Genomic DNA, 17,844 nt, shown 5'->3' on the forward strand with positions numbered 1-17,844 from the left:
GAGTTCTAACATCCGCTACATATCCAACACCTGGGAATGCAGTCGTTATCTGTCAGATGGGAATTTCAACTTGTACTTCAGTTTAACTCAATGTTTGTCATAAGTCTGCGCCGGTGGGAAAAGGATCTTAAGAAAAGTGAACAGTGAAGTGATAGATCTTGTATCATTTGGAGTGTTGCGTCTACTCAAGCAAACCAGAAGGCGCCTATCATAACCACTTGTTTGCACATTTCCAGCCTGAGTTTACTGCATATTAACATCAAAATTAAACAAAAAATTGAATCTTATGGGGAAAAAAGTTTCAAAACCCACCATTCACTCCATACAGTCCGTACTGTCCATGTATAAGCTAATTCAGCCCTTCTTTTGTGATGTCACAAAAACCAACACATTTACAGATGTGCCCATTCGGTTTGGCCCTGAGGATTCACAGTGAAGTTATAAAGAGTATTTCAGCCTGAACTGCTTTGTGAATGAGGAACAGTACAAAGCAACCAATCAGAACAGAGTTAATTTACATAAATCAGCCAGAAAGGCAAAAAAAGACATGGCACAAAAACAAATAGCATAAAAGCCATAGAAACAAATAGCATGTTTTATTATAAAGCAGAAAGTACGGTCAGGAGACGGTCAAGTAAACATTAAATTAGACTTCTGTTTTTGATACATAAGTTAAAATAAAATATGGAAATCAGGACAAAGACTCTTCAGGTTAGCAGTTTATTGATGCTGGCAAACAAGATTGCATCTCCTTTTTTATGTAGTTTGACAGTGGAAGCTGCTCTTTCTTCTTCTTCTTCTTTCACCTGCTCCCTTTAGGGGTCACCACAGTGGATCATCTGCCTCCATCTTGCCCTATCCATTGCCTCCTCTACTTTCAACACCAACCATCTCCATGTCCACCTTCACTACATCCATAAACCTTCTCTGAGGTCCACCTCTTCTCCTTCTACCCGGCAGCTCCATCTCCAACATTCTTTGCCCAATATATCCACTTGCCCAATATATCCACTGGAAGCTGCTCTTTACAATATGTTAAAATGATATGAATGATGATGAATAGAACATGGTCTAAAACGGCTTTTAGTTTGTTGATGAATCCAATAAAGTGGATTCCAGTTTTACATTCATTTATATTGAAGGTCGAGTTTTTTTTCTGTGTTTCCTGTAAAGTTCTTGTGGACAGACTTTAGGTTTCATTAGTCTCATCAAGGTTGTTTACTCCTAGATGTTCTTTTGACAGGACCTTTTCAGACTAATGTAAAAACCAAATGTGTACCAAGTAAAAAAGTAGATTTGAGCATTAAATTGTTACTGAGCAATTCCAAAGTGTCAAGAATGCTCTCGTGAATTGCGTTTGACGGGCGCATGAAGCTTTTAAACTGTTCAAATCACAAGTCGTGTTTCATATATGAGTCTTCAGGGGTTGCATTTTAGATGGACATTTATTTTATTATATACTCTAATAGGCCTCTACAGAGAACAGAAATGATTAAAGCCACTCATCATCCTTTCTTAGCCCTGGGATATTAAACAGCCAATGAGAGTTTTCAGTTCAGTGTGTGTGTGGGAGAGTGTGTACATATCTTAACTCACCATTTGAGCTCTAGCTCATATGCTCAACTAATGACCCAACATCAGTCTGGAAGAGCCTTCAAGAGATTACCATCTACAAAGTGAGAAAGACAGCTTACCAATGACCTGAATTGGTTCTTCTGCAGGTTTGCATGCACAAAGGAAATTCGTCAACCATTGTCTCCTAGTCATTCACCCTCTTACCACCCTGGCTTTCTCATCTCTGCCACCTGCTCATCTCACCATCAACGAGCTGGGAGTTAACAGCTTTTTCAAAAGACAGAAGGTCAGAAAAGCCCCAGGACCTGACCTAGTCTTTTCATCCACCCTAAAACCCAGCTGTGACCAACTATCACCAATATCTTCAAGAAATCACTGGAACTCTGCTCGGTTTCCTCATGAACCTAACATAAACCTTCCTTCTAGTGCCCCCCAAAAAGCGAACATCACTGGAAATAATAACTACAGGCCAGTAGTCCTGACCTCTGTAGTCATGAAAGTCTTTGAATGCCTGGTTCAATCCCATCTGAACACCATTACAAATCCTCTGCTGGTCCACAGGTAGCACCACCAGGGTAGGTTTCTTAACCAGTGGGGATGAGTTTGTCTAAAGAAAGAAAGTTGAGCAGTTTGTCTCCTGGTGCAACACACAGAAAAGATGGTGAAGCACCACCAACCCCCCCACCCACTCACTCCTGCGTACCCCTCACCATCAATGGTTCTGTGGTTTCCACTGTGGAGTCACTTAAGCTCCAGGGCACAATTATATTCAGTGGTGCGAAGTGGGAGAAGAACACGTTCTCCATCACCAAGAAGGCACAGCTAAGAACATTCTTCCTAAGAAATTCAACCTGCAGCAGAGTCGGATATTCCAGTTCTACACATCGATTAAGCGAGTCTATCTTTACATCATCCATAACCATCTGGTTTGGTTCCTTCACCTCCCAAGAACAAGCCAAACTGCAGCACTTAGTCAGTGGAGAGGATCATCGGATGTATCTGCGAACGCTTCAGGACATCTACAACAGAAGGGAGATGATGTGTGTTGGCAAAATAGCAGCTCATCCTTCTCATCATGGACATCATCTCTTCCAGCAACTGTTTTCTGGAAGATGACTCAGGCCTTCAATACCAGCACAATCAGACGTGCTAATGAGTTCTTTCCCCAGAGCAGCAGTGCTCATTAACAGCGAACATTCACACTTTAAATTTAACCAAACAGTATTACAGTAAGTCCTCCTGTAGAATAAATCTAATTCACACTACCACTTTACAAATGTTCATATCACCCTCTTCATATCACTTGCTGTTGTCAGAACAAAACCTTGTATCTCCAAAACGGTAACTTTACAGGAGAAGGAAAAAACCTGGTTTACTTTTAACGAGAGTCAATGGAACTAGACATTTTTCCAAGTAATTTTGGGTCATTTATTGTGGTGAAATCTTCATGAAATTTACACATAATGTAAAGAACAACACTCATTTTCAAATTAAATAAAAAAAAACTAAAAATTACAAAAATGCGATACAAGGTTTAGTTCCAACAACAGCGATTTAATAATTTTATAGCATATTTTATAGCCCGTGTCTACTTGACCTGCGTATATGCGTATAAGTGCATATGTGTAGATATCCAAACATCCTTTCACATTCACAGCTTTTAGTATTATTCTTTATTCTATGTTCTAATCATTGTATTTTATTCTACTTGTCCCTTAATTCAATGCTTGTGAATGGTGTATGTGCAGTCTGATTTGTTTAGTATGTTATATATCATACATACATTCGCACTCAACAAGACATTTCTTGTATGGGTGTCATACTTGGCAAACTAAAGAGATTCTGATTCTGATTCTAGCTCATCATCAATTACAAGCTAAAATCCCATACGTTTCACCTCACCAGAGAACACCACCTTAAGGAGAAAACCACATGGCCCAGGCGGATAAATAATTCGAGAGTGTCCCAAACCGAGTTACGCTGCGCCAAAACAAACATGACACAATTAAAGAACCTCTAGTGATATCGCAGCGTCTGTTTCTATCTCTCGCACATCTCGGGCTAGGAGGTCACTTGGGGTCACCCAGGATGAGTCAGCTAAATTGCTTTTTCGGAGTGATAAATACAAGGGTCACACAGGCTGTCCACAGGATATGGAAGCGGTTAACTTTTGCCCATGCATAATTCAACATGACACAAAGAGCTTTCTCAACCCCCCATAAGAAAATCGAATTGAAGCTAAATTCTGGCAGCAGTGCTGGTAAGGTTAGCTGAGGCTGTGTGTAAACCGAGGCTATTAATATGACATTTTTGTTGCTTTGATCCCTGGTAAAATTATGCCTGACCAGAGGCCCAATTTGATGCTTTCAGCACTTTGAATCTGACAGTAATCAGAGATGAGGTTTACACTAAATGGGTAACCAGAAAGGTACTTTCGCTTTAAGAAGATTTCATGACCAATTGCCTCCAAACCTGCCTGACCATGAACATCACTAAATGCTTGACAATAGTAAGTCAAAACTTTGCTTTGATTGGATCCCGTGAGGGAGACATCTGTTACACATAAAAAGAAGGCAAAGCAACATCTTTGTAAGGCAGGAGAACAAGATAATTAAGTCGTGGCCATGACTTAATAAGGTGTGGGAATGAGTTCATGCCTTACTAAGCTGTGACCAAGGCCTAATTATCTCATTCTTATGCCTTATGGTGTCATTACCACACATTAGGATCTCATTACCACTGCCCTATAGTAAAATGCAGTAAAACTACTGTAAATTTGTCTTTTCTAACTACCTTACACAGAAACAGTCAACTAGAACTAGCAGCTCTGGCCACTCATGTCTGTGTAAGTGAAAGTGGATGATTGCATCAGCTTACAAAACAAAGGCTTTCGTCGATATTGAGCTGCCATCCACACGTCCTCCGCGTGAACTGGCTGGCCTTCGTGATCTCCGGTGGGAAACATCTAAAGCAAGTCATCAGTGGCGAGTCAATGGCCCACTCTCTGTTGAGCCATCCACTCCACCCACGTCTCGCTGCAAATCCGGGTCAATGGCTATAATTAGTCTTCGTTTGGCAGGTGACTTCAAATCCAAACCCCCAGACGCGCTCAGATATACCATGTAGGTGTCACTTTAAAGGGTGGGAGAGAAATGCCACTGTTTCTAGGCATGCTAGCTTTAGTTAAGTGTCACAAGGAGGATGATGGAGGACATGGCAACTTAGATTGTGTTGGCAGAGGCTTTTGTGGAGGCTGAAACTGATGGCTTGTGGGGACAAGTTAGCCCATTTTAAGGGGGGGATGTAAAGCCATGTGGACTAGACTATGCTAAGCTTGTTTTATCTTGATTTTTCTCAAACAGACAGACACTGTGATGATGGTGACACATACCCAACTGCCGGCAAAATATCTGTCAGCATCAGTGACAGCACTATTTCAGGATGCGTCAGTTTCTCTTTTGTAAAAGCCCCAGTGTACCTGCTAACTGCCCCGCACATACATTGTCCGTCAAAAGTCTGGGGACACTTAGCTTTTTAATGTGTTTTAAATATGAGCTTTTTTTTTATCGGTTTCCTCTTAATAAACTTACATTGTTACACTCACAACTAGGGGCAATTTAGTGTGTCAGTTGGATGTTTTTGGATTGTGGCAGGAAACCAGAGAACCCAGAGGAAACCCATGGAGACACGGGGGAGAACATGCAAACTCCACACAGAAAGGACCCTGGTTGCCTGGCCGGGGAGTCAAACCCAAGTGCTATATATAATATTATATATAGTATTGCTCTCTCTCTCTCTCTCTCTCTCTCTCTCTCTCTCTATATATATATATATATATATATATGCGTAGTGCGGGAAATCTTAGCTATTAGCTTTTTCATACTAGCCAAGCTTTTGCAGATGTTTAATCTCAAATCAAATGTAGCACTGAGGAAACTCAAACTCAAAAAAAAAAGGTTTTCCCAAAAGCCTTGGCTTACAAAGACCTATAGGCACCCAAAAACAACCAAAATATTAATAATATCTTCTTAAGGCTTCTTAAAAGCTGCAAAGCAGGCCAACAGTGAAAAACTGGAAGGGTGTCTAGCTTTGGTCCTAGAGCACTGCTATACCCCATCACACCCCCCAGGTTTAGATTTTTTTATTCATACATAACTAACATAACATAGCATAACTATTCCATAATTGATATCCGTCATTAATAAAAACATAACAAAATTAACAAACAAGCAGGTGAAATCACCTTAAAACTAGTTGATATATCTTTCTTTTCATTTTGAGATTGTTGCAAGAATATTATAGAACTTATTTTTAGATGTCGTTACACAAATCATTTTATTAAGTGAAATTATCTTAACTTTTCTCACCATATCATCCCATAATTTAGCTCATTTCAAACAAATTTCACTTAATAAATGTATTTAAAATAGTAACAATGTCTTGAAATAGGTTAAACAATTCTATAGTATTCTTACAAGAATCTCCAAAAGAGAAATTTTAGATGGATTTACTTGGCAGGATATGCCAATATGTTCCACCACTGTTCAGTGTTTTTACATGCCACATTGTATCACTTAGCATTTTGCTACTAACGCATTAAGGTCAATGCACATCAATCAACAGTAGATGACATGTAGCTTGAAATTCAAATGGAGAAATGCTGTGAATCTAAAGGCTTTCAGACAAACACACAAGTGCATCCAACAATAAAGGCAGCATAGAGCTTCTTTAATACAGCAATAGGAAACACAGGAGAACCCAGAAACACTCCAATTCCACATACAGGTCCATTTTACTGACCAACATGGACATGCACTTCTCTGGGGTCAATGGGAAACAACCCAAAAGCTGTTTTTAAGACTCAATAAAGACCCAATAGCTCTCACCTCTGTTGTCCAGGCTGTGTTTATGATTGAACTCTCCTCCACCTTTCCCCAGGCTGTCCACGCTGCGTGTGCCCTGGCTGCTGAAGTCCTCCTCCAGCTGGGCCTTTCCATCCAGTAGCTGCCCTGGCTGGTCTTCATCCTCACAGTCACAGTCGTCCAGGATGGGGGTCTCACGGATCGGCATACCAATGACAGAGGTGTGCTGGTGGGGCCGTGGACCCCTGAAGCCATCCCGAGCCTGCGGGGGTCCGAGCAGGACAGAGGGGATGTAATGGATCTCGTGGGTGGCCTCGGTGCTGGCACTTTTCTGTGGAGCCCGGCGGCGCCGGCACCAGCGCTGACGAGTGTACAGCACCAGAGTGAAGAGGAGGATGAGGAGGAGGAGAGCAATCAAGCCACCCTAAGAGAGAGGGAGAGAGAAGAGGTTCATGATGAACTCCTTAAATTCCTCATTATTCAATTGTTAATTAATAGTAAAATTGTAAACACAATACCTGCTATTAAACTAATCTGCAATTTATTTAGTTCTTAGATAGAGGGACTGAAATCGTGGTACACATACAGGTCTTGGAGAAGGTCTAGAACAATCTCTGCCCTTTTAGTGATGCATTTAAGTCATAATACATTATACTTTTTATGTAATAATTATTATGTGGTTAGTTATATTTACATTTGGATTTACCCACTGTATTAACAGGATTGAGTGTGCACTTGTGACAATTTTCTGTTAGAAGTCAGGAGTTAGCAATACAATACAATTATTATATTTATTATATTATTATACCTCTAATTTTAAGCAGCTACACTCTAAAATGTTTTGATCATTCAAAGTAAAAATGAAATACTTGGCGAGAAGTAATGCAACTGGCAGCTCAATTCAAAGATGTACTCTGAATAAAACCATGCACAGCAAAATTTTGGTTTAAAGTCATTATTTTAAATCTTAAAAAAACACTTAAAATTCACTAACTCCACTAGAAGTGTACACTAGAAATGACAATAGCATGCTTCAATAGTTTTTAAGCTTGTTAACTTTTTCAAAAAATGGGAAAAACAAAAATTTTAAATTATTGAAAGAATTTAAGTTCTTTTCAGAAATGACACGTAGCATATTTCTAGCAAAAATGTCTTTTAAAAAATTAACTTTTCATCCAAACTTTAAAAACAGGCTGTTCACTTCAATTAAAATTAATTTCTTCAATTAGAAAAAGCGAGAAATATGATTTCACACCTTTAAGTAAACTCAACCATTACAGTTTATAGCTGAAATATTACAATAATAGATGGTATCAGTCAACGTAAATGATAAAAGTCAAAATCAAGCAGGCTTTAGTAGTTTGAGTTATACAGTGATTCACTGACCGATATAATTGTTATTTATTCAAAGCAAAATTTCTCTAATAAACAGCATAACTTGCAATATACATTTTAAGCATGGGGCAGAGCTTCCCAGCATATTTAGCAGTTTTGTAGATTCTGGTATAACATGTTGTCCTTATGCTAAAGTTTAGGTTTGAATGTATTTTACCTGTGTTGGTTTTTTAAACCTCTTGTGCTCCAGGGTACATTTTGGTTAGTCCATCTGACCAAATCACAAGTCAAATTATTCAGTAATTGCATGAAATAAATGTATATTTTGTATTTTTTAAAGCTCAAAAGTAAAATGTTTTATGATCATACACACATTGCTATATGCTTATAATTTACTTCTGAAAGCCAAAAACCTTAGATGCCCTTAACAGTTATTGCTATCACTTTTTAATAAAATTGATATGCAATTATGTAAGAAGGTAAACAGTTACATATATAAATGTACTACATCAATGTATCCACAGGTTCAACTTTTCCAATTCATTCTATATTCACTATTAACAAAAACAAGGCAAAAATTGAAGGATGTTTTTTCTTTCTACAAAACAAAACTGTATACACAACAATAACTATAAGATTAAAATCATAATAAAATATATCCTCTACTTACAAACACAAATTTGCTATAGATTGAAGGCTCACAATCTGTACACTGCATTCAATGTCTCATCTTGTTGCAATGAGCAATGAGTAAGAAACAATAAACAGAATGTAAGAGACTGTTTAAGGTATATCTGCCATGTGGGATCCGATGATACAGCAAAAACAGTGGATTTATTCAGCAGATAGAAAAATTTCCAATTGGGGATGGAAATGCTAAGCGACTCACGAAAGCTCTCTATCATTTCCAGGTGAATATAAATGCCTTGCGTTACTGCAACAGTTTCCCTTCTGGCAATATAGTGAGTGAGTTTATTCCAGCCAATCACATCTGGCACATCATATTACTGAGAGACACCAGCTTGAATGTGAGCAGTTGGGCGCTCGACCGCTGCAGTTCACTCCAAATTGAGATTGAATTGTCTCTGGATGCCACTGTAGAGGTGAAGATGGCAAAAACAAAAAAAAAAACATGATATATTGCCAAGTGAAAGCATCTCATATTTCCTGTTATGTAAAATGTTTCAACCCATTTCTAGATATTAAAAAAAAAAACGTATTCAAGGACTAAAGTTGCATCGGCGACACATTCATAACACGTTGTGTTTAAACTTAAATGACTCTGAAAACTGTTAAGATGTCAACAAACTTGAGTGGTTTTGGTGGTAACACTTTGCTTGGTTAGTCCACTGTACATGCTTTGTAGATGCTTCTTTTGCATTTAACAAACTTTCTGTTATTTATCTATTAAATTGACCTTAATTTACCCCAACCCTAATGCTAACCTTAACTCAAAACCTAAACCTAAACCTAAACCAATCCTATCACTACCCGAAACAACATTCATTTTGGTAACAAATTAAACATCTATAAAATATTAACTTTTGGTACAACTGTGGTACAACAAAAGTGTGAAAAATATAAATATAAAATGTAATTCAGCCAATATTTAAAAAATGAAGCCCCTCAAACTTGATATCATGATCAGTGACAATATTTAATTATATACATATATATTGATCACTATTAGAAATAAGTAAGTAAAATATGTAAAAATGTGTAGTAATGTTTTAAACAATCTTACAATATTCTTACAACTAAGTCAGATCATCATTATTATTATTATTATTATTATTATTATCATCATCATCCAGTTACTTAGTTTTCTTCATTTACTTTTACTAAATTAGCCAAGCAAGGCTTACTTTATGGTTGACTATGATTAAGTAAAGGAAAAGCCCATTCATGGTGGTGAAATAAAATTTATTAATAATAATTCATTACCATTAGGCTGTAGTTGCCAAGAAACATGTCAAAAAGCTGGTGTATATTAACTTGGCACATTAACACAGCATTTAGGTAGGCCAGGTAATTGAACAGCCTCAGCCCTATCAGATTTCTCTCTTTCAACAGAGTAATCTGAGATCTATGTCTTGCCTACGTATGAGAAGCTTTCAGTTGCCGTGTTGTCATTTCCCGCAGAGCAGACGGCATAAACACTGTTCACATTTCAGCAGCTTGGCATCTGAGTTGAACACAGTTTCTTCCCCTGTTCATGTCCTTGGCCTGAGGGCTTAGTAAGTCCCCGATGCAGCGCAGGATCCATTGCTCCATGGTTTGTCCCATTTCATGGCACGTCAGAGACATCAAAGAGCGTCGCTCGCACAAGCTGCTCATGCATAATACTCTTAAATCAGGAATCAATTGTTAGTGAGGGGAAGAGAAGCACTGGGTGCAGAGATACTGCAGGCTACATAACCTCCTTCATCCTTCAGCACTCCTCCTACCACCACAGCTCGAAAAGCCTTAATTGAAAAATTAAATGATTGGAAAAATAAAGAAAGAAATAAAACTGTCCACAGATGTTCAGTGTTACAATCAAAACTCTGCTAATGGTTTTAATACAAATTATTGCTGACTTTCTTGGCTCGCAACCTCTAATTTTAATCAGCTACATTCTAAAATGTTTTGTCCGTTCAAACTAAAAATGAAATACTTGGCGAGAAGTAATGCAGCCGGCAATTCACTTCAAATAAGTGATCTGAATAAAACCATGCAAAGCAAAATTTTAGGTTTAAAAGCATTATTTTAAATCTTAAAACTTAATTTTAAAACTTAAAATCTAACTAGAAGTGTACACTGGAAATGACAATAGCATATTTCAACAGTTTTTAAGCTTGTTAACTTAAAAAATTATAAAAATAAAAATGTAAAAAGAATTGAAAGAGGTGAAATCCTTCTCAGAAAAGACAAGTAGCATATTTCTGGCAAAAATGTCTTTTAAAAATGAACTTTTCATCCAAACTCTTTAAAATCTGGGAGTTAAAGAGGTTAACCATGGTGGTGTCTCTGTTTCTGTAAATTTGTCACTTCAGCCTGTATTCTTGTTATAAAATGCAATTGATCTGCCACTTGATATCTAAAGTTTGTTTCTTTAGTTTTGTACTGGAGCTAATAGGCTAATGTAGCTAAAAAGCAAATACAAGCATGTCCCTCACAAATCAGCAGTGGACAAACTACATGTTACCATGTTGGTGCAGTACTGTGGATAATACTGCTGCCCTATACACATCAGGTGGGGGTTTGATTCCCAGCTTAGGCAAACACATCACACTTTACCTGTCCTTGGGCAAGACTCCTAACTCAACAATAGCCAAAAATCGGAAATTGTAGGGATGCCACACAAAACCCATTCATTAGCAGTAAAAATGTGAAATGATGGTTATTTTTTTGTGAAATGACTTCAATTTCCATAAATGTATTAAAATTTACAGTATGTTGACAGTGAAAATGCATGTTTCTCTTCTTTATACAGTGTCCATCTGAAAAAAAAAAGGTTCTTTAAGGGTTCTCAGACCCTTATAAACAATATTTCTATATAGAACCATGAACACTCATAGAACCATTTGCATGTATTAAAGGTTCTGTGTGTGATGAAATGGTTCCTCAGATTGATGAAGAATGTGTTGTATTTTTATTTTTATTTTTGGAAAGTGGTTTCATGCAGCACTAAAAAGCGTTCTTCTATATTATTACAATGTCAAGCTTGTAACAGCAACAGAACCCTTATTTGGTTCTTTTATACAAATCGGAAGAATAAATCTAAAGAACATTTTCACCACACAACGAACCATTTTGATGCAATTATTGGAGTGTTCATGGTTCTATATAGAACCCGTCTTTAATAAAGAACCCTTGAAGAATCATAATTTTAAGAAAGTGCTTCTGTAGCGCCATTGAACTTTCCATTGCTTTGGAGAGTCAACTCATGAATCAATTCATGTTCAGTAATCTCTACTAAAGCTGCTCATTGTTTCTGCCACTGTGTAAGTGTTATGCATAAATATGAGCAAAATAATGTTGCATAGTTAAACACTGAAGAAATCTTATTTATTTATTTATTTATTTATTTATTCTTAAATGAAGAAGAAACAAAGAAGCAAACGTCAGACACCAAACACATCTTGGCTGAGGCAACAACTGTATAAGTTTTATTGCATTGCTGAACTATGGCTTTAACTCTCATGCATGCAGATCATATCACGAAGTCTTCTTTTCACATCACTAACAATGAGGCATGCTTTCTTCATATCCTCACTCTCCTCCTCATCCCTTTCTCTCTCTCTCTCTCTCTCTCTTTCAGTCACTTTCACTCTCATTGTTGCTTGACATACGAAAAGGTAGGACGGGATTATTAATCATAGAATTGAAAAATTCCATCTTCATGAGCAAAAACAAACCCATCTCAAATTACAATTCATGCACTGCCGGCTGTCCATAAATCACACGGTCCTGGACAGGCGTTTGCGGACAGGCGCGTTTCACCCTGACCAAATGTGTTCATTAATCTCCTACTGCAAGTGCCACTGCCACCGAAAACGAACTCCCCTCAAAGTTAAACGCAGAAAAATGAGAGCCGGAGGAGTCGTTCTTTAAAGTTTAACCCGCCAAATACTTCCCAAGAGTCGCGGAGGTCAAAGCTCAAGATGCACTGAGCTTTATAACAATATGTTTGGGTTTAAATGGTAGTGAACGGAAATAAAACGGCTGTTTGTAAATGCAGAGAGGTTTTGAACAGAAAACTAGCAGTAGGAGTCAAACTGAAACATGATATAACAGGCACTGTTAGTCGTATTCGGTTCCACCCACTAGTTACCACCAGTGCTAGGAGAGCAAAGGCGAACACAAACCTCCTTTGAGTCATTAAGTGCCATTCCATCGTTTCGCAATATCATCGGACAGCCGAATGCACCTGAAGGAGAATGCTCACTGTCAACTCTGTTACATCAGCTAACAGATGTCTGCACTGGCTAGCATCATGCTGAGTGATGGGGGTGATGGTGAAACCATCCTACCCACCGCGAGAGAGCAAGGCCAATTGTGTTGTCTTGAACTCCCAGCCATGGATGGCTGTAGCGTCACTGGCAGTCGAACTTGCAGTCTCCTGATCTCCTGGGCCAAGGTGATACAGTGATGGGCAATACTTGACTTCGTTACTAAGGCTACTTTACACCACGTTAGTTGGTCAAAGCCCTGAGTTTGGGCTTTTGTGACGTTGTACCTAATTTGGTTGAGTTGGTTTCACATTTCATTGGCTGAATAGCACTAAACTGCATCCATCCTTTAAATATGTTAATGATAAAATGTGCAATCCTGCCATTATGTTGTATGAAAATGGAGACGTTTAATGTCCAGATGTCTCCCAATCAAAGTAATAAGAATAAACCTCATTTGATCTCTAAGTCTAAGATTTGTTTAATTATGCTCAATTTGAATTGAACTAATCAGATTGTTGATGCCTGGTCCAAGCTATTTCAAATTTGCTCTGTGGACCATGTGACGAAATCAAATGCTTCGCATAAGGTGTTATCAGCAGCAGCTGCTAGCGTTTTGGGTTTTTTTGTTTGTTTGTTTTTTTATCTTGGTTCCTAGCTTGTAGTCTCTGGTTGCAATGGTGCATTTGATAATAGATCAGTGTGTTAATCATGGCATGTTTTCTGCAAATGAGCAAAAACCTGTGGCCGCCTTCGACTGTAACATTTACCGATGGAGATAAATGAAAAAAGTTACTCTACCATGAACTTCGGTGATATAAGGAAAGTTTCAATTTTTTTAAGATAAGGTAAATTGTTTAAGAATTCATTTTTAATCTTTTGCTACTGTAAACACATTTCTGTAATAAATAAAAAAAACAAAACATGCAAAAAAAAACAAAAAAAAAGAATTACAAAAGTACAGCATGTAAAACCTTAGTGAATGTTCTTTTGGTAATATCACACAAAACCCAGAAGATTCCAGCAGGCTTTTTCTTGAGGACATGCTTGTTATATTCTCATTATATTCTGCATTAGGGAGTGCTGAGGTAATCCTGATAATCCTCTGTTGTAATTTTCAGTTTGGCAGAACCACAGGAACACAACACTCATACCACAGGACTTTGTGTAATGGACCACTTTTTGATCTCAATTGAACTGTCTTAAGACACAACATCTCTATGTCTTAAGACAAAGTGATGTCTTAAGTCATGCCTCGTCTTCGAGGCACACAACTTGATTACTTCTGTGTCTTAAGACTTTAACTTTTATGTCTCAAGACAAAGAAAACGTCTTCACTCATACGTCTTAAGACGTTCTTGGGATGTCGTGACGTAAGATAATGTCTCAAGACAATCACTGTCAAGACATCTTAAGACACACTGACAGCTGAGTATGTAATGTTGCAAGAACTATACCTGTGTCCACAAAGCGTTATACATTAAAACAGGATTATGCAGATACGACAGTGTTGACTTGCACAACAAAGCATGATGTTAAATGACCGTATTTGATGCAGGTCATCATAAAAACATTCCCACACCCAGAGTTCACTTGGTAGGAGATTGGTTTTGTGCAGCCCAAAACAGGTGGACTGTTCACACCTGTCAAAACAGACTGGACCAAAAAAAAAAATCTGATTGCTCCACACCAAACAAAGTGGATTAGAAAATGACCTAAAGTATTATTAATCAGTACTTTTCCATTCATTTGTAATTACATTGTTCTTGGGGTGAAGGATCGCATTTACATTCTGCATGCCAAGGTTTGAATCTGCTCTTCGGACTTTTTTCCATCATCATCATCATCATGATCATCATCATGATCATCATCATGATCATCATCATCATTATCATCATCATCATTATCATCATCATCATTGTTTACCGCTTAAACCAGAAAGGGACGCGGTAGCTGTTGGGAGAGCAGAGAATCCCAGATGACCCTGTCCCCTGCAATTTCCTCCAGCTCATTCCCAGGGACCCCAAGCCTCTCCCAGGCCAACTTGGAGATGTAATCCTCCAGCAGGTCCTAGGACGACCCCGGGGCCTTATCCCGGTATGCCATGCCTGGTACACCCCCACCGGGAGGCGTCCAGGGGGCATCCGAATCAGATGCCCGAACCACCTCAGCTGGCTCCTCTCAATGCGGAGGAGTAGTGGCTCAACTCCGAGCTCCTCCCGGATGGTCAAGCTCCTCACCCTATCAAATAGAGTGTAGCCCACCACCCTGCGAAGAAAGCTCATTTCCACCGTTGTATTCGCGATCTCATTCTTTCGGTCATTACCCACAGCTCATGACCATAGGTGAGGGTCAGGATATAGACCGACCGGTAAACAGAGAGCTTTTTTTTCCATTGATTTAAAAAACATACACAACATAATGGATTTTGTTTACACAAAACAAGATCCAAACTACTGCATAAGATTTTAAAAGTACATCATGACCGGTTACACATTAACATTGACACTTCTTCTAAGTCTTTGAAGCCTACAGTTATAAAAAACATTGTTAACATATTACATGGCATATTACATAATTATTACATAGTTATTCGACTCTAATTACATAGCTAGATATGGTAATTGCCTCTATCAATTTATAATGTGCATCTGCACATTTGAGTATACAAGTCCGATCTTTTTGTTTCTAATGTCAAATAGTGCCACAAATAAAATTATACATACTAAGAATTGCACGAGCAACAATAACCATCAAATCGACTTATAAACGCAAAGTTCCTATGGATTAAAACTTTAGCATCTGCACTTTCCAGACAGTTTCTCCACTTGCTTCATATATTTTGTATAAAATCACAGCTTGCGTTTGCTTTTGCTCACCTCTAAAGGTTACTGTTCAGTCTACACTGCCTCCTTAATGGCTTCAGGAGCCATTCAGGAACAATCAAAACGCAAGTCAAATAATTATAAAATGGGGTAAAATACCTTCCTGAAACAGTCAGTGCTGTAAAAATGAAATGCACTTGGTTCTGGGTTCAATTTCTTCCAGTGCATTTTGCCATCACCCAGCCAAAGCTATGGCCAAACACCAAACGATTAAGACACATGGCAATATTCTCTGAATGTTTAAGAGATAATTAAGAATAAACAAGCAGTGGAATCACGGCAGACTTCTGAGACCATCTGGTGTAGCAGGTTTTGAAGGCATGCCATTACAGACAGTGCAGCCGGATCAACAAAACATAGATAACACACTGAAGATGCATCTTAAGTCATAAATGATGCTGATTATCCATCTGCACTGCATATATAATGACCTACATGAACTCTAACATCTATGTAATTGTGATCATATGTCTAATCGAGCTGAGGAATGAACTAATGTTGATAGTAATTTGTTTATATTATATGTATTATATGATGTATGCACAGATTGCACCATCTAGAAAAGATGCTACTACTTAACTTTAACAGAAAGGTGACCAGCAGGCCAGAGATGGTTGTTTTGGCTGAGTGGGTCTGTACCTTTGTTGAATTGTATGCAAATAGCATGAAGTGGCTTTAAAAAAATTGGGAACCAAACAGCATGTGATCATGTTTCCACACGATACACACACTGCTTTGGCATCTTAACACTGAGCACATGTTCATTAGCTGAAGGAAGTGTAGCTTGCAGCCTGCTTATAGATGGAACTAGCCAAAACACTTGCAAGCAAGGGCTCAGAACAGATTGCTGTCTTAGCAGTTAGCATGCTAGGAACCTAAACTAGCTAAACTCGTTAAGTTAAGTGATTCTTTTTAATCGCACAAATGGGGAAATTCCATGGGAAAATAACCCATCCGTGAAGTGAAACACCACTTACACACTAGTGAATACACACACAATAGGGGATAGTGAGCACACTTGCCTGGAGCGGTGGGCAGCCCTATCCACGGCACCCGGGGAGCAGTTGGGGGTTAGGTGTCTTGCTCAAGGACACCTCAGTCATGGACTGCCGGCACTGGGGAATCGAAGCGGCAACCTTCTGGTCACAGGGCCAGATCCCTAACCTCCAGCCCACGACTGCCCCAAGATGATGCGTTTGCCGGGAATCGAACCCGGGTCATCTGCTTGGAAGGTGGCTATGCTTACCACTATACCACCAACACCTAACAGCTTTACAGGTCAACAGCTAAGCTACGGATTCAAGAGATTACTGGTTAATTACTTCTCAATCTGGTTCTTGGCACTTCCCAGACTATTCATACAAGTACTTGATCCCAGCTCCCAACACATCGGCAAAGAGCAAAAAGATGGAAGTCCCTGAAGACTGGTTTGAGATCCACTGGTCTAAAGCTCTTCTGTGGCTGATGTAGCTCTCCTCCACAAGCTTTTGAGAAACTTTTGAAATGTATCTCAGAACATGGCACTGCCTGAAAGCTATAGTTTTGTAGACCTTCTTCTGTGAGTTAAATTGAGGTGAGAGGGGCTGCTGGTAGAAACCTTCCTCGATCCATTCGAGGACGCTGTTGAAGATGGCAGCAGGGATTTCCAGGGTACTCTGAGTACTGCTTTGAAGAACCATCGGTCCCGTTTTATACTAACTGGCTCTAATAAAATGAATATTACATGCAATAACACTGCAACTACTGATGATGTAGGCAATATTACAGATGAATTACAGAAGTACAGCCTATGTACTTACAAATGTGTATCAACTTCAGTTTTACTTCATTGTTGCTGCTGTGATTTTGGAAAGTAGCGATGAGGAGAACATCGATCTATTATTTTATTCATACATTCCTCTACTTTTGTGAACCTCAGGCTTTGGTAAACCCCAATAAAGCACCAAAACAATTCGTCCACATCAGTAAAGCTGTGTTTTCACAAAAGATATTTCGAATTTCTGAAACAGGACTTCAAATTTTCAGCTATAGGGCTGAATTATCTCTTTACTCGGTGCTCCAGGTCAAAAGGGTCATAGAGAGAGCTGAACTTGTTCTAATCATATTGATCTATTACATGCAGTTACCATGTTGTGTGGTAAATGACCTCAGAGGGTTATATCAAAATATTTGAGTAGACTTCTATTCCATTGGTGGAAAGGCAATTAGGGGACAGTTCCATCTAGTACAGTTTGCACAGACAGAACCTCCTGT

General features: G+C 38.7%; 1 protein-coding gene across 2 annotated transcripts in view; it reads right to left on the reverse strand.

Annotated features, from left to right (window-relative positions):
- Positions 1-17,844, reverse strand: part of LOC108442885 (astrotactin-2) — a 759,455-nt gene that overhangs the window by 493,956 nt on the left and 247,655 nt on the right. For both annotated transcript variants that reach the window (XM_037533175.1, XM_037533174.1), the window contains exon 3: positions 6,462-6,861. In XM_037533175.1, the coding sequence (XP_037389072.1) occupies positions 6,462-6,861 (400 nt within the window). The remainder of the gene's footprint in view (positions 1-6,461; positions 6,862-17,844) is intronic.

The sequence above is a fragment of the Pygocentrus nattereri genome, chromosome 23 (assembly GCF_015220715.1).
Source record: "Pygocentrus nattereri isolate fPygNat1 chromosome 23, fPygNat1.pri, whole genome shotgun sequence".
Lineage (NCBI taxonomy): Eukaryota > Metazoa > Chordata > Actinopteri > Characiformes > Serrasalmidae > Pygocentrus > Pygocentrus nattereri.